Consider the following 22,217-nt stretch of genomic DNA (forward strand, 5'->3'; position numbering starts at 1 on the left):
ATTATCATATTTATATTGTAATTATATATTATACTAGTCACTTTTGCTGACCAGCTGTTTCCTAAACTTATGGTTAATGAATTTTCTGATGAATATTTTATGTTGCTTGCTCTTAATGACTTCCTCAACAAATTCTTTTCAAACTACAAATTTTAATAAACATATAACATATATTATTTTAGAAGCTCACACTATTCTGTTAATTATGCTATGCATCATTCTATTTTTCTATCATGTCCCTTAAAATTTGAATTTTGATTTGAAATGGAAGTGATTAAATTTTGCCTAATTCAAAACCTAATGCTCTTCCTGAGGCTATTTAAAACTGGGCGTACTTAAAAAATATTTCATTATTGCTTACTTGTGAATTAAAACTTTTATTGTCAGTATAACAAAATTTCAGAAAATTTGTTAAAAACCTACTTTGAAACAGAAGCCTACTCGTGTGTGGGGGGGGGGCTTTTCTTTTATACGTTCATCATTAAGAATGGAAGAAAAATCTAGGAAATGTTTGTAGCAACATAGAAAATGATTAAAATTTCTTTACATTAATGAAATATATTGATGTTAAATAAGTTTTAAAAAAAACATTTTTTAACCAAATTACTTAAAACTAGACAAAAAAAAAACTATGCAACAGTTTAATTCATAGCTTGGAAGCATAATTTTTTGTATTTTTAAATTATGTAAAACTTATATTTGTGTTATAATATTTTTCGTATTTATGAGTAAAAATATGAAAGTCTCACATTTTTTTAATAAAATTTTAAAAGAAATCATTCTGAGGTATATGTTTCAAGTCTCCAAAATTCATTTGTACTATATTTGGTAACTCTGTGTCTTGTAGTTTATCCTGTTGAACACTAATACACACACATATTTTTTTTTTTTTTTTTTTAAGAAATCTGTAATTTTGTGTTTGCAAAAGATGTAATTTGCTTCATTTATATTCTCTACATCTTGTTACAATGGTGAATTACTTATGAAATTTTCGCAACTTTGTACATAATTTATATTATATACATAACACTGAGAAATCTTAGATTCATAAAATTATAGAAATCTGTATGTTTTGTTCACTAACTTAATAATAGTTAGAAATTTCATCATTTCATACTTGATACATATCTTTTGACGGAAAGAATCTTATACAGTTATTGTCAAACCTCAAGATGAGGTACTACAGATGATCATTCCTTTGTATTTGGAGCTTCATTGTTTAAAAATGTCTGAAGTCTTCCACCCCACCCCCTTTAAAAACATTGACCTCATCAATAAATTAATCATAAATTGGGGCACAAATTTATCTGCTAGATAGTTTAGATAGTTGTTTAAGAAAATTTTATTTAAATATTTTCCTTATTTCTGTATGTAATCTGCACTTTCTAAAGACAGTTGTATAAATAACCATCTGGTGTCATCTACAAATTATCTTTTCATAACAGCACCTAAGAAAATGAGGGAGGGAGAGGATATTGCAAATTATATCAAGAAATCAAATGTTTAAAATGTAAGCTGCATAAGAGCAATTGTTTTCAAAAATTTCATGTATTTGAAGAAGATTTATTTATATAAAAAGATAAGATAGACTCTCTTGACTTGTAACAGAAATGAATTGATTTATCAAATTCAAAAGAAGGTGGCATCTCTTATAAAAAAGTCTTTATTGTTTCTATTGATATTCTTAGCAAAAAGAAACTGTATATAATTAACTTTTGAGTTAATTTTATTTCTTTTTAATTTTTCATCAAAAATCTTTAAAAATTTGAATAAAAAAATCATTAAGCGGTATAATCATTATGAAAATTGAAGTTATTTTCCTACCCCAATTCAACAAATTCATCGGAAACCTACAATTTATTTGTTAAATTGTAAATTATTCATAATATCAGGATCCAATATCAAAAAAAAAAAATGAAAACATTTTACATTTACTTCATGAAATATTCCTAATAAGCAACTACAAAAAGTATTCATGGTTAGAAATTGTATACTTCTTATTTAGGAGCTAAAAATACACTGAATATCTACACGTCAAACTCTTCTCCCAATGAAAAAAGTTTTTATGTCTTGCAATCTGTTTTTCTTTACAATGTTACAAAAATCAAATGATTTGTAAACCAAGTGTCCAATACTCTTCGCCTATCTGCATTGAGCAATAAGAAAGGAAATTTCTATCCTTTTTATATGAAACTGTCATAACCTACTCATTCTAGGCAAGAAGGATGCTATAATCATTTTAAAACCAATCCAATATTTTTCTAATAAAAAAAATTAGACTGTTGAAATCATTTGTTTATTCGGGGTTTATTATTCGTTAAATGAGGGGTTTTGCCTTCATCTTAATAGAGAAGAAAAATTCATTTCATCATGAAATTTGCTGAATAGGTGCTCATTAAATCTGAGTCCTACTGTATATATAAATATAAACAAAATAAAATCCAGGTATTGTCGAATTAAGGAATAAATATTTTGCTGTAAGCTATTAACAATAATTACCATAAAGTATATCAGAAGAAAAAAAAATTTTTCATATCTATAATGCAACATTTTTAGTCTTATTTATTTTTAAAATTCATATGGTGAGTTTATGTTGGAAAATTCATTGTGTACAATTCATGTCAATAGTGTGACTGATGTAAATCTCACTTTCTTGTGTGATCAGTATGAAAATTATTTAACCTCTCTGTTCTTGTCTTTGCTTCATGGGATTATTTGATGAAGAAAATAAATGTATTGATCATTTTGCATTTGAGTTCATGTAGTGTTTACTTTATTAAATCAATGTAGTCTGTTTAAATTTTAAAAGTCCTTCTGCACTATATTAATGCTAAACAATATTTATTAATTTGAAAATTGATGTTGTTATAGAAATTATAAATTTACTTGTTGTCATTTTAAAACTATTGAAAATTGTGCTTAGATTTTCAAATTTAATTATTTAAATTTTTAGATAAACTGTTATTTTCTATTGTTTTTAGCTTTTCTTTTTAAAAATTGCTACATTGTATTGAAAAGGCTTTTTTTGTTTTTGTTTTTTTATGATTATTCTAAACTTTCATTTCTTGAAAAATTTATTTTATTGCAGAAAATCAAAGAGCTTACTTATATGCATTCTGAAGGTATTTTGGCTGGAGAACTGAAACATGGACCTCTGGCTCTTATAGATGATGCAATGCCTGTTGTCATGATCGTAACAAAAGATCCTGTCTACACCAAATGTATGAATGCTCTTCAGCAGGTATGATTTTATTTCATATCAATACTTTTCAATTCTGAAACAGCACTTGGGAATAAAAATTAAACAGTTTTATTAAAATAATGGAATATCCAATTTTGGGGAATTTCCTTACTCTTCAGATTTGGATGGACGCAAAGCAATTATAATAAAAATACATAAAAATAAATATTCGTTTTAAGTGATAATCAAGAAAAGCGAAAAAAATTTTAACATTATATGACTGCAAATTGAAGGAAGCTCTTTTTCACACTCTCTTTCATTTCTGCAGGTAACAGCAAGGGGTGGTCGACCTATTATTGTTTGTGAGAAAGGAGATATAGAAACTCAGAAACATGCATTTAAATTCCTGGAAGTTCCTCACACTGTCGACTGTCTTCAGGGCATTCTCACAGTTATTCCATTGCAATTACTCTCTTATCACATAGCTGTTCTCAGAGAATGTAATGTAAGTATTGTTCTGTCTCTGTTTTATTTTGATTTATGAATAGAGATACCGACATGAATGAATATAAGTAAAAGCAGAAATTGGGAATAGATTGCACATAAGCTAAATATTTGTTGCGTGTTTATTGGTAATATTAATGGTATCTAAGCAACTTGGAAATGAGCAATGTTTAAAAAATTATTTCTTAAGGAAAAAAAAAACATTTTAGTTGTAAGTAGTGTAAAATTTGTAATTGTGAATATTTAAACTGTATTTTAAAAATTTATTATCCTATCTATTTTTTGATGAATGGCTTTAATAAAGGAAAGAATGAGAACAAAAGTGTACATATTTCTTCATTAATTCTCCTTCTTCATTTTCTATTATTTATATATATTTGATATTAATCCAACTCTCAGTGTGTAAAAATAACCAATAAAATTAAAAATAAGTCTTGAAAATGCATCATACGATGCTGCAACCCTAATGAACAAGTCCCTGATTCATCTTTATTGTATAAAAATAAGCTTGGTAATTAATTTCTGGACCAAAGCTTTCTCAAGTTCTTCTACAAAAGCAAAAGATGATAAATATCATCTTTTAAAATATTTCATCATTTCTTTTTATGATACTGTTTTTATATCTTGTAAATTTTGTCATATGAATTTATTTTAATTGAATCTGCTTCTATGTGTTATAACTTTGGATTATACTACAAAGTGTTCTTTTATAGCATAAGTGATTTCCTAATTTTGTGAAGTCACAAGATTGATTTAGTCTGATAATTTACTTAAAGAGCTTTTTTTTTAGGTCATAAAACATTTGATGTTCAGTTTATTAATAGTAAACAATGATCATTGTTAGTCATGCTTTTTTTTAAAAAAAATAAAGTTTAAAATGTGGTTATTATTTTAAAACTGAGAGATAAAGCATTTTGTTCAATAATGCTATGATTCCTTTAATATTTTTTTTATTTGGGTAAATGTGATTGTTTTATTTGAATACTGAGATATTTGGTTAAACTTTTGAAATGTTTTAGCTTAAAATATATGTTAGCATTTGAAGTAAAATGTTAATTGAAATATTGGAAAACAATCGTTTCTAACTTAACTTTAGAATTCTGTCCATGTTTCCATATGTTACAATAAATCATTCACTTCTGCAGTGAAATTCTTCACTAAATTGATTGCCAAATTTTGACCACTTGAGAAAGATAAAAATTGTATGTTTAAGAATACTCTTTTAAAATGTATCGTTGAAATAGTGAATACTTGTTTGTATATGTTTATTCTTGTAAGTTGATATCTTTTTAATAGCTATTTCCTACAGATCTACGATTTTTTAACATAGTAAAACATTAATTGCAAAAACTGTAAAATATTAACATTACAATAATGAAATTGTAATGTCTGAAGTATTGTATTCCTTTCACAATTCTAATATTTGGAATTGCAATTAGCAGGGTTGCAATGCCATCTGGAAAACTGGAAAAATGCACAAAATTTAAAAATCTGGAAAATGCAGGGAAATTTGAAAAAAGGCGTAAACACTGGGAAAGTACAGGCAATTTTAAGTTTCAATTTTAAGTTTTTTCCATCTAAAAAGTGCCAATCCCGAAATACTACAAGAATAAAAGATCGTAGTCATGACTTCCAAAAATGAAACAATATTACTTGTGGTTGTGTAATATGGAAACTCGCCTTTTTCATACTCTATCCCTCCCCCCCCCCCCTCTATAGATCAGTTCAGTTTCGATTTTGCTCAACAGTTGTTGTTTTTTTCCCACGAGTTTCCCGAATTGCAGATAATAAACATGCACTAGAATGTAACTGCATGAAAGAATAAGTACATTTTTCTGGTGGGAATGTTTCAAGCTGTGGAAGAGCAGCGCGATGGTGTTTAGTCTACGAACTTGAGTTATTGATTGATTTGTTTACTATTTAAGAAACTATGAACTTATTCAAAGTATATTAGAGAATTTTTTTTTAAATGATGAGCTGCTCAAAATCCATATTTAACCCTTTTTGGGCTGTGGGAAGTATGCTCCCACCAAATTTATCAATATTTATATGAAATTATGTAGGTTGGCATAAGCTCTGACAATTTTTTTTACAAAGACAGAAACTTAGATGCTTCAGTTCTTTATCTTACACAAAATGTGTCTTGATTTGTTACTTAATTATTAATTAACCAAATTAATTAATTAATGAAATTAAATTTGTCTAATATGCTAGATGAATCCATTTTCTTATTCTAATTTCAAGCGTAAAAATATTTTAACATCAGATGACTAGAAAAAAATGGTCCTTTTAAAGGACAATTCTGATTTTGCTGAATTGGCTGAAGAAATTCTGCAAAATCCATTTGTTGCGTGCAGTTCGCTTTGTAAGAAGATAATACACCTAAGTAATATGTGCCTAATAATATACCTAATATACACCTAAGTATCGTGCCCAAAAAGGGAAACATACGAGACTTGTCTGCCAGTTCAAAAGAGTCATCATTGATGTTGGATAAAAGGAATACAGGAAAAGACATGTCAAATCTGAAAAAGCCAAATTAAACTTCCGACCGATTTTGAACATTTAGTTCAAGAACAATAATTTGAATATGGATTTTTATGAGCTTTAAAACATGTGCCATATTCGTCCTTTAATGCATTCAAAGTATTTTCACTGAAAGTGAAATAGCTAAGAAATGTACATTAGGTTGTACCATAATGTCATGCCTTATTGGTTAAGGATTACCTCCATGAAACTGATGGCTAGAAAATCTTCAAATGTTGCACAAATTGATGCCCAAATGAATGAATGAATTGGCAAAAATGAATAAAGTAAACTTGCTTTGTAATGTTTCTTGTTAAGTAATCATTTAATGACTTTTATAAAACACAAAACATTTTTCTCTTTTATTTCACTATAGTCCTTAATTTTGTGTGACTTGCAATTAAAGAGCATGTGAGGTAATAAATTTCCCTCCCCCAATATATATAAATTTTGTCTGGCTGAATTCTAGATAATAAAGAATAATTGTTATTTTTTTAATGTAAATATAAACTTACTTTTAATATGCTATTATTTCGAATAATGTCAAATTCTTTCTTTCTTTACTTGCTTTTTCCACTTCTTAAAAAATATTGCATCATAATTAGCACTTGAGTGATATTTGCACATTTTCTCGTCTCTTGAATACACATACAGGGAAAATGCAGGGATTTTTTTGACTTTCTATAAAAATACTTTTAAATTTAAAACTGAAAAGCATTGGAATTCATTAAAATATAGGTGCATAATCATGTTTTCTATTTTCCTTGTTAAAGTATATATATTTTTTTTCCAGGTCGATTGCCCTCGAAACTTAGCCAAGTCTGTTACTGTTGAATAAAAAAAATTTTAAAAAAAACAAAACATTACATTGTAAATATTTCTTGATTTTTTAAAAACATTTTTATATTTTGAAATTTCTAAAATATTCTTTTGGGCTATAGATAGAAAGTGTTAATGCTATATAACTTCTTTTGTCTGTTTAAATAATTTTTTCCCAAAACTTTCTTTTTGACATTGAAAAAAATGGTTGCATTTACAAATAATCATCTCTTATTCACATATGGATGTGCAGATATGAAACAAGAAATTTCTTTAACCTTTCCCAAAATAAAAATTTTTGTAAAAATCAAGTAATTTTGTTATATTTTTACTTCTAGTAATCTTTCTTTTTCATTGTCTTCATAGATATTTTAATTTTATTTTTAAAATTTTTACTAGCATTCATTTCAAATAGTTCACTTTCAACTTCTCTTTAAAAAAGAAATTTCAAAAATGAGAATAGATTTTTTAATTCAAAAATTTTAGTTTTACTAATAGATGCATTAAATGTAAATGCAAGTTTGTGTAAGTAATGGAACCTACCATATGAGTGTGAAATTGCATTATATGAAATGAGTATTTATCACTTAATGAACGAAAAATCTTGTGTATTGTTTTTAAATATCAATGCAAATCATTCATACAAAAAAAAAAAATGTTTGATCAGAAATGTATTCATTTTTACTATAAAAAGAAATACTACTTTCACAAAAGAAATTACGTTTGTTCTTTTAATAATTCTTCATGCTGTTTTTTGGTGAAATAGGATAGCTTACTTCATTGCAGATCACACTATAATTTTTTATTGAAAAGAAACCTGGAAAAGGAATGAAGTGGGCTTTTTAAGTGAGAACATCTGTGGAGAACACAATGAAGCAAAATAGTAATAAAAGCCTTGAATAATCTTGAGGGGTAACCGTAACTTTAAAAAAATTTTTACGATATCTCTAAAATACTTGAGACTGAATTTTGAAAGGTGAAGGCCACTTCTGTAAAAATTAAGTTGCATCAACACCTAATAAATACCAATTTTTAACAATAAAATTATGATCTGTGATTAAGTGTGATGATTTTGAAAACATTTATCATGGCTCTCTCTGTATGCATTATCTAATGTGGCTCTGAAAACTTATTTCAGTTCAAGGGTGAAGGTTAATTGAAAATTCATAATGTAGTTGTTTGCTTATATTTGATATTAATCTTTAAATCAGTCTAATTTTTTGCAGATTTAAATTTTTAATTTTAAGATTTATTTTATGCGTTTTTATTTTAAAAATTTTTGTTTCAAATACTGAAAGAGAGTATGAAATTTTGAAACACATTTGCATATTTTATGTAAATCTTGTTGTTGTTGGCTTGATGGATATATTGGTTACATTTAATTTCAGTTAAATCATTTAGCTCTAACTACATCGGCTATTCCATCAAACTAACTGTCAAGCATTAAAGTCATGTTATTTTAATTTTTTTCCATATGATCTATTCATTGAGTGTGTGAACTTTTCTTATGGAAACCATCTTATGATGTATTGCACTGTTAAAAACGTTAGTATCCGGTTCATCCATTTTCTAACTTTCACAATATTAATATTGCACTTTTTTATTCGTCTTGTAAATTACATGCTTACTAAGAATCATTTTTCTTTGGTTTCTTTGGAAAAGCATAGGATTAAATATTTGATGAAACAATGAAAACAGGTTGAATTTTAATGTAACAATATAATCTATTGTTGCAAATTATGCAAAAAGAACTTAAAATTTAGGGGAAAGAATTACAAGATTATTAAATATGTATCATTAAATAGACAGTTTTTAAAATTCGAAATGGTGCAAAATTCGTTTTTGTACCATTATATTTCTGGAAGTTATCATGGAAAAACGCCGAAATTCAATTTAATGTTTAATAAAAATTTCAAAAAAAAAAATCACTCCGAGGTACACATTCTTATTCTACAAGGTATATATGGGCCAAATCTGGTAGCTATAGGTCAAGTGATCTAGCTTGCAGAGTGCCAACACACACAGGTACACATGCATTCATCTTTATTATTATTTGATAGGTTGCTTAAAATTTAAAAAAAACAAAATGTTTAAAAAAACCTTTTTTTGGTGATTTAAAATAATTCCAGTCATTTAGGGATTTATATGAATATTTTGAGAAATAAAATGATGTTTTTATTAGTCCATAAAAATAAATATTTTATTCAAAACTTCTAATGAATCTCGGTACGATATCAATATTGATCGTCGATTATTGTATTTTTATTGCAAGCATATAGCTGATATAGCATAATATTTAGCAAAACAGTAATATTATTTCAAATTGTACCTCAATCTGTTAAGTAAATCAGACTACATATTAAAAGAAGGGAAAGTGTGTTTGTATTTCTATTTATTGTATTCAGAAAAATATTGACACGTTAATCCTATATGTTCAATGAACATCCTTAGGTGACCACCTGATTCATCCTTATGATTGCTTATGAAATATTTTTACAAAATCTCTTATGCATATATAGCGTCCTCAGTAACATACGTTTAATTTTCATATTTTGATAGATGTGCTATTTTACTCTTGTTCCGTCTCCTGTTGTGTACATACCCAGTTTTCGCTATCTTCTTACCTTAACATTTAAGCTGAAAAAAAATGCTTTCGCTTCAAAATATATGTGGATAGTAAATCAATAAGGGAATCATTCAGCAACGAAGATTTTGTGTATGGGACACGAAATATTCCGATTGGGATCTTTAATAGCATAAACTTTCTGTCCCTTTATGCCAAGAGAAATGGCAGATCACTTTTTTGTCATAAGTTTTCGCCATCAACGGGTTCGCAGTAGTGGGTGTATGGTAACACAGTTGGCTGGCCTCAATAACAGATAATGAGGTTATTAGTTCGAAGATGTGATAAATACACTGCCGAGATGTACACAAACAGCACGTAGAACGAACAACAGCCCAGAAATTGTAATCGGTAGTAAACAACCAGAACAGTTCACAAAACGGCCAGACAGAATTCAGCAGGATGAGGGAATCCAAAATACTATTCAATATGGTCTCACCAAATGCCTGCCTCCTCGCTTTAACTGTGTTCAACTATACGACTGGCTGCTCAACACACGACTCGATGCTGCTTCAATACTTAACTCCAACAGACCCTATGAAGGGGCCCGGGTGCAAGAAGCCATTTGGTGCTCTAATTTTTTTATGAAGTAAAAAAAAAAAAAATGCGAACACGAAAACATATTATTAATGCTTGATTATTTAATGCGTTGTTTCGATTTTGTTATTAATTACTACGGGAAAACTAAAAAATTTTGAAATTTCTTTTTCGATGCTTAGTATATCAAGTGCATTTAAGCGTTATTTTTTCATCATTAATTTATTTGAGATACTTTTAAATCTATTTTCTATCTGTACAATGGCAGTATCAATTACAATGCTAAAAATAACATCTGTTCTTTACCGCGTTTTTTCTAACTTCATCATCAGCTATTTCGGCATAATCTTTTTCGAATTCGTTTTTTATGAAAATGTTCTGAAATATTCAAATTCCGGGCTATCTCTTGTTTCGTTTAAAACTGTGTTAAATTTTGGATTTCAGTTTTTATTTTATAGACCAAATTAAATTAAATCAATGAAGAACAATTGTTTTTGCTTGAAATAATTTAATCTATTTTGGCTTCGCAACGAGTGTCATATACTGTTTTAAGAGTAATATTTAAATGTTTTTGTAAAATTTCCCATATTTTTGTAGATGCAGAAAATAAGCAATATAAATATATATACTGCTGGAAGCGGCATCAGAAATTAATAAATTAAAGGAATGTGATAGGCAAGGTACATAAATTGCAAGCGGGAATTAGAGAGTATTCTAGACTATACACCTTCATATTTCCCTTTCATGTTGCTACCTTTGTGGTATGCCAGATCTCTACAATTCATAATATCTAAATGAAGTTCGCTTAATCTTTCCAATGGAGTTTCTGCAAGTCCTTCACCAGTCAGATCAGTTACTTCAATAAACCCTATAAATGACTCATGTGTAGTTAAACCTCTTCAAATTTTACATATCTAATAATGATTCAAGTTTGTTCCTTATGGGAAATATCAGGAGTATAATTCCTTTGAAAACTATAGTACATGGCTGCTTTTATATCGTGTTTAATTTTGCTAAGAGCTTCATTTCCAAATGCAGAGATAATTTGTTCTTGTGCTAAAGGATACACAGTTCTATTTTTAGAATTTATTATTTTGTTTATATGATCCATTAGCACAGGATCGTATTTACTTAATAATTCGATTGAACTTTAAAATTTTCCATTATTAGACTTAAATATTATTTCGTGGGTTCCTCGAAGTGGAAGATTATTACACGCTAAAAATAGAATCACATCTACAATTCTTTGAAATAGTAATTTGAGTCGTGCCATTTCCTTACTTATATTAACTTGATTTGTTTTATTAATAGACGAACACAGATTTAGTCGTTTTAATTCTTTCCAAGCAATAAATGAATTAATATGACAATTACAACTTTCAAGATCTTGGATTACATTTGACAGCTTTCTCCAATTATTATAGCCACCTATAAATCGTTTAGTTTGGTAATTTCCTCTTCTTTTGGATTTCTTCTTTTTTTTTTTCCTTTCTTAGTATACAACAAAAACATACTATATAGTATACAACAAATTGGAGTCTTGCGTCTTAAATTAACCAGCTGCGAAGTTGAGTTTCACCACTTCGCATTTTTTTAAAGTAGTAGGTAGTGAAAAATGATCTGCCTTCAGCATTTTTAGCAAACACTCCTTTGTGTGTTGCGCAGGTCCGATTTTAACACAAAACATTCTAAATTTATCAGTTATAACACTTGACCATAAACCAGAATCATTTATATACTCTTGATCATATTTGTTATTGCCATTTTCGTCATTATTTTCTTATTCGGTCACATTTGTATAAACACGCGATTCTTCAATAAATTTCGCCGTTTCAACATTTTTATTGCTAGACTGTGTACTTTGCGCTGAACTTTCTTCTCCAGTTGAAGTTTGAATTGTCATTTCTGAAGTCGAAGCAATTTCTTTGCCAGAAATACTTCGTAGCCAAGAAAACAAATCTATTTGTGACTTCTTCAAGTTTAGCTTTTCTTTTCACTTTTCTGATAATTTTCTTTTTTGACACCCAGAGGGATTATTTCCTTGGTGTGGACATGTTTATATCTAACAGTATTAAGTAGTTTAAAGAAAGAATTATCAAATTATTATATGCTATACTGTAAGCTATTGCCTAGTAGGTGAGATAAGTGATTGTAAATCTATTTATCTTATATTAACAATATTTTGCACAAGACTATAATATATACTATGAACTTCGTGAATATCGAAATCCGCCAACTGCTACATTTAAACTTCATCCTTAATTCTTTTCATTCCGGTCAAGGACGGTGAAGCAGTAATACAATGTGCATTGCTAGGAATTGATCGTTTAATTTATCTTCGTTTTACTTTTTGTTTGAGCAACTTAATATAAGCAAACATAATAGATGCACGCATAAAAAATATTACATTAGATGCAGAAAAAAGTATATAGCCGATTATTTACAAGTCCATTTGAACTTAGCCTCAACCACGGCTTCTGGCCGCCGCTAGCGCCCAGAAGTCGCGCCGCTCTGTCTTAACATGTCTAAAGGAGATTTTTTTATTCATAAATCAACTTCCTCCACCCCCATCCCCCACCCCGCTTTTATAGGTATCACTGCGACCATTACCTAATAACGGCGTCAGTCGAAGCTCAGCCCGCCACGTGGAAACAAACTTATGTACTTTCAGTACGTGTAATTACTATTATTGTTCAGAACACTTTTTTAATTCTTTCAGTCGCGGGCCCGGGTTCATAGCACCCGCTGCACCCCTCAGATGGCCGACCCTGGTCTCCAAACCTCGTGCACGATTCAATTCTCAATCCACTAATCGTTTGATCTGCGCTTGCGCTTCGCTGGACTGATCCTACTAATTCTTCGGTTACTCAACTCTAACTATTTGACTGACTTCGACTTATTCTGCCGATCTTTTATAGCTTCCGGAACAGGGCACAGCTTCCGGAACAGGGTTCTCGAACAATCAACTTAAAATGCCTCCTACTGGTCCTCTCAGCAAAATTCCTGAAGATTCCAATATCATCCATTTTGTTACCAAATTTTTCGCCAAACCCAGGGATCATTGGTCCGGCGGCCTGCAATAGAGCATACTGTAAAGCTATATTTCCTGCAGTGGAACTAACTGTGCTAGGAAGCAGCATTATAGATTCGTAACACTGTGTATTCTACAAGGATGACTATTTCAATTTATATCTAGGTTTCTCAAGCTATATATATCATCATAAATTGATTTATTTCACATTAAAATGCAAAATTTACCTGACAGAAATCAGTATTTGACTACGTCACTTCGTAATTTTGAAAAACTATTGAAAAAAGTGAATCGATTGTTTTTTGTTATTATTATTATTATTATCATCATCTTAAGTTAAAAAAAATTATGTTTGGATATAGTTCAGGGTTGGAATCTTGTTGGAATGCAGTTGAGGTATAAGATTTTGACTAAAAGAATCGGTTGTGATTGATCTTAAAGTTGAATTTTTCGTGTTCAGTCAAATGAGTTGCTAGAGATAGATTTTTGTGTAATTTGACTCTGTCTTATCAGGGAGGAAAGCAGTGGATCGGCGAAAAAAATCTTTGAACTCATCTGGGAAGAAATTAATTTTAAAAAAAATCAAGAAATAAATTTATCTTTCAAGTTTTAAATTAGTGAGAAATGTTTGAATAATGAGCTCTAAAAATTTAAAAAAATTTTAAGAATGTCTGGTGCAGAAATTTTAGTTTTCCGTTTTCTTTTTCGTTAACAAGTGGTTAATTTTTAATATTTTCTCAAAATTCTACTCATGGAGAAAAGCAATTCTTTTAATGGGGGAAAAAAATTGGATTAGTAAAATGTTGCTTCTTTTCTTGGGTGCTGAAGAAAATTTGAAACAAGAATGTTAAATCAAACGACGTTCATGCATTATTCAATGTATTATTCTAAAGCTGCACCGGTATTTTTGATAAGGTATATATATATATATATATATATATATATATATATATATATATATATATATATATATATATATATATATATATATATATATATATATGCCATCAAAAACATAACTTGTAAAGAAACCAAGTCTCGCAACTCAGTTCTTCTATCGTAAAAAGTTGTGAGATCCATGTAATACCAAGTCGGTCAATTTATTCAGTTCATACTTAAGGGTCCTTCTGTCTTAAGTTATTACGTAATTAGCTAACCTAACAACATCTTATAGTGACCATATCAATATTAAAAATCTTTTATGGTTTAAATAAATAGATTGACTTGGCCATCGCATGAAAACACAATCTATCTTTACATTAAATTAGATTACATTAATATATTATATTAGATTGTTTAGTGCGATTGCCAAGTCAATCTATTTATTTAAACCATAAAAGATTTTTAATATTGATATGGTCACTATAAGATGTTGTTAGGTTAGCTAATTACGTAATAACTTAAGACAGAAGGACCTTTTAGTATGAACTGAATAAATTGACCGACTTGGTATTACATGGATCTCACAACTTTTTACGATAGAAGAACTGAGTTGCAAGACTTGGTTTTTTTTTACACGTTATGTTTTTGATGGCATCTCATTTCTTTTTGTAGATAGTCCTTTTCTTATTTTTGTATGTAGTCTTCCACTTTTTCTTTTCCGGTACTACTTCTTGAGCTTCATCTACAGTTTTTCTCATAGCCCAGTCCCTGTCTCTATGGGTTTTTCTCGTAAGCTTTGACGTTACAATTTTTGACAAGTCTGGACGGTAAATGCTTCTTAGTCTGTTGTATTCACAAATTGAAGATTCCTGCGCTTTAATACTTATGAAGTTAACATTTATTAGATGTAAGCCATCCTGACTTGTAATCTCGAAAGTGCCGCGTAAGCTTGACCGGATGTGAATACTGCAGAACCGATATCCACCAGTGCATTATTTAGTATTAGGCCGTGACTTTTGTGCATAATTATAGCATAGGATATACATATGGGAAACTATTCGCGATGAACATAAGCTCTATTAATAATTTCAAATTTAGTTTTGACCGGACTAAGCTCGTAAACATGTTCTTTATTAAATGCTATGTATATTTTCTTAATTATTTTTGTATTTTCAGGATCAACCTTTAATCTTTGCACGATACCGATAGAACCATTAACTAAACCAAGACTCACGTCAATATTTCGCCTTAACATGACTTTTGTTCGTATTTTTATAATTATGTTCTCTTCCAGGCCTGCAGTCATAGAAGCATCGTCTTTATATTTTTTTATGCATTCACGAGCTCTTTTTGTTAAGTATCTGGGGCAATCTATGCTATCTACAGCTGTAAGTTTTATTTCGGGATGTGGAAGAGATTTACGCATCGCAGTATTTAATTGTTGACACATGTTTTTTGTAGGTAATAAGCAAACGGTATCATCAGGAAGTTTCGAGAGGTGTTCAATTATTTCAATTAATCTGTTTTCATTTGAATTGGATTTGAGAGTTATTAATCTAGTCGAGAGTAAGTCGCGGTCTTTTTGTGTAGTCACACCTAATCTTATTCTACTTAGCATTTCAACAAAGTCAGAATTATTGAGCTGTCGCATGTTAACTGTAAGTTCATCGTATATGAACAGTTCAATCCACAGATTCGGTATACTGAGGGAACTTAACAACTTGTTTGTTTCAGCAGTTGATAGTTTTTCAAAAGATGACTTTTCTCTTACCGGCGGAAGCTGTAAGAGATCTCCGAAAACTACAAGAAGTTTTTTTCCAAACACCCATTCTGATCGTCGCTTGTGTCGAATATTTCAGATAAGCGTAAATGAATATATGTTAAAGTAACATCGGATATCATCGACACTTCGTCTATGATAAACAACACTACTTCTTTCAAATCTGATCTCAGAATTTGGAGCATTTCATCAGAAAGTGGCTTGTACTTCGGTGTTTGCTTGTGTTCTACAGGCAGTTGCAATAGTCTATGTATAGTCAATCCATTCACATTGAATGCAGCTATTCCTGTTGGAGCACTAACCGCCACTTTTTTTGTTAAATGCGTCTTAACCCAAACTTTCAGAGTTTTTATTAAAAAACTCTTTCCAGTTCCACTCACAAAACAGCGTAAAACGTCAGCGTTATTATCAGTTGTGTCCATTTTATTTGTGATCATATCGAAGACTCTTTTTTAATCGGCATTAAGTTTTGCGATCATACTTTGAAAATCAGTTTGCTCTTCTTCTACCAGATTGATTTTCTGAAAGTCACCAGTTGCGTTTGCAGTTTCCACAGCTTCAAATTGAATTATTTCAAATTTGATATTGTTACAAACCTGTAATTTTGCTTCCCAGCGTAAATAGTGCCATCATAAGAAAGACCGTTTTACAGTAATCTGTATTGGATGCTGTCGGATGCCAAGCCAGTGATCCCAGAGCTTGGTGACAAAATTGGCGACCATTTGGCGACTTGGCGACGAATTTGCCGACAAAATGGATAATGCTCGAAACTTCGAGAAATTTATCGATCTGTCCATTATTTCACGCATATTTTAGTTTTTCCTTGATTTATACACTAAACACTAATTGTATTCTAAATTTGAAGCTTCTATATCTGCTAGAAGTGCCTTAGAGTTTTGATGATCGGTCAGTCAGTCAGTGACAAAATTCACAAACTTCGACTAGTTATAATTCTTAAACTACTGGTTCAAATTTGAAATATACCGTGTTTATATAATGCCTGCTTGGTTACTAAAAATTCATGCTTCTAGTTTTATACACAACGAAGTTATAGGGGGTCGAAAATGGCCTGAACTGCTTCGAGAAAAGGAGGGTACGGCCGTGCCGCTTGTTTTTGCTCGACTTGGCGGGGGCACTGCTGTGCCCCCAGATATATAGTTCAGCAACGGATTGTAAAACCCTCCGTGTTTTTGCGCATGCGTTAGGATGGGTTTAATTCTTCAAAATAGGGGTGAAAGGAAACATGAAAGGAGGAGATGTCTACATTTACTAGTACGTAATAGGGAAAATCCAAGGTCAAAGGGAATTCCGGAAATGCACTCATCGTTCCGCGTGTCACCCCTTAAAAAAATGGAGTAGTCGAAATGTGGTCGTCTCAGAATCCGTTGACGAACTGTATATTTATATGTGGGTGTGATGGGTTTTAATGCATCAGTCCACTTGGATTAGCTTAATCTTTTTATTCTTGATTAACAAAAGATGATTATGATGATTTTTACAAAAGAATTCAATGATGCAGAAGGAATTTATATTACATGAAGATGGACAGTTGCGGTTGTTCAAAGGATCTTTCCCGCCTGCGCGTGGTGCACTGGCATTTGCAGAGGAATTCTTCTACGCAAGAATTCCAGTTCGGCTTCTCTATTTCCAGTCGCATCTTCTCGGCGGACGTCCGTTCTCTCCACCCGTTTAGTGAACTCTGAACTCTGTCCTCCGGCTGCTGGCTATCACCGGAAGAACGCAGAGCGCCCTCTCGTGGTGTTAATTTACCACATCGCTCGGATATCGATATGTGAGGTCCTCCGAATTCTGAAACACACAAATGAAGGAGAGAGAAAAAAACAGAGAGGATATTGAAGACAAAGAATAGAAATTAAAAAAAAAAAAAGGTGATGATGAAATAAAGAAATGTATTGATCTCAAGTTGCAACTGCATCAGTCCAGGGCTTCATGTGATCAGCTGAAGTGGAAGTTGCCTCAGGCCATTCATGAGATCCTACTTTTGCTACGTCGTAACGATCATGTGGTTGTATCTTGACCACTTTGTAAGGTCCAAGGAACTTAGGTCTTAGCTTCAGACCTCTTCCTAACTGGGTTCTTTTAATTGCTACCAAATCGTTTATTTTAGAGAGTGGGGCAATTCTACGATGTTTATTATATTGCCGTCGGTTCTCTTCTTGCAATTTGAAGATATTTGCTTTGGCCTCCTCGCGAATTGTTTCTTTTTCTTGAATCATGGCGTGCAAGTATTCTTGATCTAGGATTTTTTTGATTCTTAGGTCCGTTTTGTATCGCATCTTCACAACTGTCATCAACTCAAAGGGAGTGAATTTGGTGGAAGCATCTACTACCGTAAATATGTGTTGATAATGCTTGCTTGTAGATGGTAAGGGACCAATAAAATCTATATGGTATGTGTTCAAAGGAGTATTGTCCTTTGGAATTGGATTAAAAAGACCTACTTTGCCTCTTTTTCTATTACAGATTATGCACTCAACACAATTCATTAGGATTTTTTTCTATTTTCCTTTTTGCGTTCGAGATATGAAAGTCTCTTTTCAGCAAATCTTCAGTTTTCTGCAGAGCAAAGTGTCCTTTTGTTGGGGATCCCGGGAATGATATCTAGTTCCATCGCTTCCGGTACAACGATGAGTTCACGCCCATCCACTTGTACGTACAAGACATCTTCTTTTATATGGTAATCATCTATGAGTCCTTTCTCAACCAGAGTTTTCAGCAATTGAATACGTTCGTCAGCTTCTTGTGCAGTTGCGATCTTAGATGCAATTTCGCTTTGGCAACGGGTGACCATGCACACTGCATTCCTGCTTAATGCATCTACATGCTTCATTTGTTGACCTGCTCTATGGACTACTTCGCACTCGAATTCCTCCAGAAATAATACCAATCGGGCTATCTTAGGCGCCAGGTCTTTCTTTTCCATCGTCTTTTGAAATGCATCACAGTCCGTGACTATTTTAAATTTTGTTCCCAAGAGATAACTTCGAAATTTCTTCAATGCTTCTATAATCGGTAGCACCTCTAGCTCATAACTTGATAGTTTTTCTTGCTGTGTTAATGTCTTTCTACTCATATAATGAATTGGATGTAGTTGTTCATCATCTGAGCGTTGTAATAAAACTGCTCCGAATCCACGGCTACTAGCATCCATATGTAATTCAAGAGGTTTCCCTTGCTGGAAAATGTGGAGTACGGGACTTTGACACAAAAGTTCTTTCAGAGAGTTGAAATGCCTGTATTTGTAATGATCCAAATTCAAATTCTACACCGCTACGAAGTAAATCACTTAATAATTTTGCAATTTTTGAATAACTTGGCACAAATTTTCTGAAATATGCTTTGAAACCTAGGAAGCTTTGCATTCTTAGGTTCAGGGACATCTTTAACGGCAACCGTTTTATTTGATGAAGGGCGAATTGTGCCCTCTTCAATAACATAGCCTAAAAATTCAATTTTCATTTTAAAAATTGGCACTTTTTAAAATTAATTTCTAATCCATATTCAGAAGCCACTTTTAAAACGCGTTTAAGTTTTCCCAAATCCTCTGTTTCATTGCGTGAAGGTTTAATGAAATCATCCATATAAATTACAATTGTATTATCCCTAATTAGATCCCTGAAAACGTGATATATGAATCTTAAGAATACACTAGGACTTGTGGACAAACCAAATGGAGTCCTTAAAAATTCAAATAAACCTGCATGACAAATGAATGCCAAATATTTGGAACATTTTTCCTCAACTGGAACATGAAAAAAACCATTTTTTAAATCTAAGGTTGAGAAAACTTTTGCCTCTCCTAAATGATCGAGAACCTCCTTCACTTGAGCCATAGGAAAAGAATCTTTAACTACTTTTTTGTTCAGTTGTCTGAAATCCACGCATAACCTATGTGTACCATCTCGCTTTTTGCATAACAGAATTGGGGACGCGTATTCAGAACAAGAATGTTTGATTATACCCATTTTTAACCATTCATCTATTTGTTTATCGACAATTTTTTGCTCTGCGAACGGTAATCTTCTAGACCATTGTCATACTGGAATATCGTCTTTCAGTACAACATTTAAGCGTAAATCAGTCTCTCGAGGTTGTTTAGATGGCTCATAATTTTTTATCAATTGCAAAACTTGATCACGCAAACTATCATCAAAAATAGGTCTAACATCGAGTGATTCGCTTTCAATTACAGCCGCAAAAAATGATAGAATCTACCTGTTTATTTCCGGTGCTTGCCAATTCATTTTGTTGCATAAGACTCAGACATTCCCTCCATTACTAATTGATCACTTATAACTGCCTCAATCTCAACGGGTTTACATTCTTCATTAAAAGCAAATGAGAAAGTTGCAGTTGGAGCAGAAACTTCATTCCCAAAACAAGTCTTAACCTGTATATTTCCGTGACCTTCGAGAGACAAGGCCTGCTGGCTGTTGTAATCAGTCATCACGGCTAGGCGAATGCTCTGAGAAGGGCGGAGATTAACATAACGCGTAACTTGCGATGTATAGCGTTATGCTTCCTCGACAGTTTTCGTCAAATCTCTAAATTATCAAATAATTGCATAGATATTAATTAAAAAAATATTACTTTCTATTTAAAAAATTGACATTTAAATAATTACAATCGCGGTATGAGAATTTCCGATATTGAATATCACATTTTCTTAACAATTTTCGTTATTAAAAACACATTCACCGAATTATTAAGTACGTGTATAATAATTACTTATTTACGAATTATTTATTATGTGTTGTGTAAAATAGATGTTTACATTAAATTTTCTTTGAAATGATAACTTTTTAATTCTCAGGAATTTTATTTTTTAAAAAAGGAAGCTAATTAATAGTAAAAGATTTACATGTAGGAAATAAAATTTCTGTAAACAAAAAATTTGATTAGTAACATAATGAGATTATTCATTCATTTTTTTTATGCTTTATATAAATATTGGATTTAAAATTTTTTACTAGAAATGTTTGTTTAAAAAATATATAGCAAATCTATGAGCTGTACTTGTATAAAGAAATAACATATTTTAGTTAATAAATATGAATGAATTAAGAAATTATAAAATATGAACCAGATGAAGACGCATATTAGTAAACATTTATTTATTTCAACATAATAGCAAGGAAAAAAAAATACAATTATTCAGAACTCCTACATATACAAAATAGAAATACTATTAAAATGTGATTAATAAACCATTATTTTTATGTACTATATAAAAAAATACAATTATTTAGAATACATATATACAAAATAGAAATATATCAGTAAACATTTATTTATTTCAACATAATAGCAAGAAAAAAATGCAATTATTCAGAACTCATACATATACAAAATAGAAATTCTATTAAAATGTGATTAATAAACAATTATTTTTATGTACTATATGAAAAAGGTTCATTACTATATGAAATAAGTACTACATAAAAAAAGTTCATTACTATATGAAATAAGTACTACATAAAAAAAGTTCATTACTATATGAAATAAGTACTACATAAAAAAAAGTTCATTACTATATGAAATAGGTAGTATATAAAAAAGGTTCATTAAAGGTATTATATAAAAAAGGAATTCAGGTTTACACTTCAGCAGATGAATTACTCAAGAAAAAAGTCAAAGAAAAATTTAAATTTGTCAGTAAATACATCTTCTGAATTTTTGATGATAGATTCAATAATATTAATTTTGACATTCAATGAACTTGATCACAGGATCCTGTTCATAATAATCAAGAATATCAAATATTTGATTTATATTATTAACTTTAATTGGTAATGGGAATTGCTCGTGTTTCAAAATCCTTTCTCCCATAAATGATGCATTTAAAAATAGATCAATGTTTATACTTGCAGCATATGTTATGGTAGGAATGCCATCATTAACAAATAGGTGGATGAATAACATATTTTCATTCTTTTCAATAATAGTCCAAAAGGAAGAAAAGGTATGGTCTTTAACACATTTTTTAATTCATTAAAATTAATAAATGCAGTCTTGCTGTCATAGTTCAGTTTGGAATTTAAGTTTTCGATAATGGAACGTTCAATTTGGACTTGTTCTAATCGTTGCCTCTTTTTTGAAGGACTCCCCGAGGCCGTGCGCGAAAAAGATAAACAGAAGTAGCTATGCAGGAGGCCGAAAGGTTGAATTCGTGACGTCACAGTCGAAAGCCTTTGCTTAGCTCTGTTGGTGATGTAGGAAACGCTATTCCTATGCAGAAACTAACTATTTCGTCTTTCGATAGTAATTTTTCCATCTTTTTTTACGGATTCAAACTAACCTCGGAATGAATAGC

The 22,217-nt window shown here is 30.6% G+C and overlaps 1 protein-coding gene across 4 annotated transcripts in view; it reads left to right on the forward strand.

Annotated features, from left to right (window-relative positions):
- LOC129971187 (glutamine--fructose-6-phosphate aminotransferase [isomerizing] 2-like) overlaps nucleotides 1–22,217 on the forward strand; it is a 64,356-nt gene that overhangs the window by 35,835 nt on the left and 6,304 nt on the right. For 2 of the 4 annotated variants that reach the window (XM_056084736.1, XM_056084738.1), the window contains 3 exons: nucleotides 3,089–3,241; nucleotides 3,510–3,686; nucleotides 7,005–7,341. In XM_056084736.1, coding sequence (XP_055940711.1) covers nucleotides 3,089–3,241; nucleotides 3,510–3,686; nucleotides 7,005–7,049 — 375 coding nt within the window. In that variant the 3' untranslated portion in view covers nucleotides 7,050–7,341. Of the gene's footprint in view, nucleotides 1–3,088; nucleotides 3,242–3,509; nucleotides 3,687–7,004; nucleotides 7,342–22,217 lie in introns of those variants that run through there. The other 2 variants (XM_056084735.1, XM_056084737.1) reach the window with 1 other exon arrangement.

This window comes from Argiope bruennichi, chromosome 6 (genome assembly GCF_947563725.1).
Source record: "Argiope bruennichi chromosome 6, qqArgBrue1.1, whole genome shotgun sequence".
Taxonomy (NCBI): Eukaryota; Metazoa; Arthropoda; class Arachnida; order Araneae; family Araneidae; genus Argiope; species Argiope bruennichi.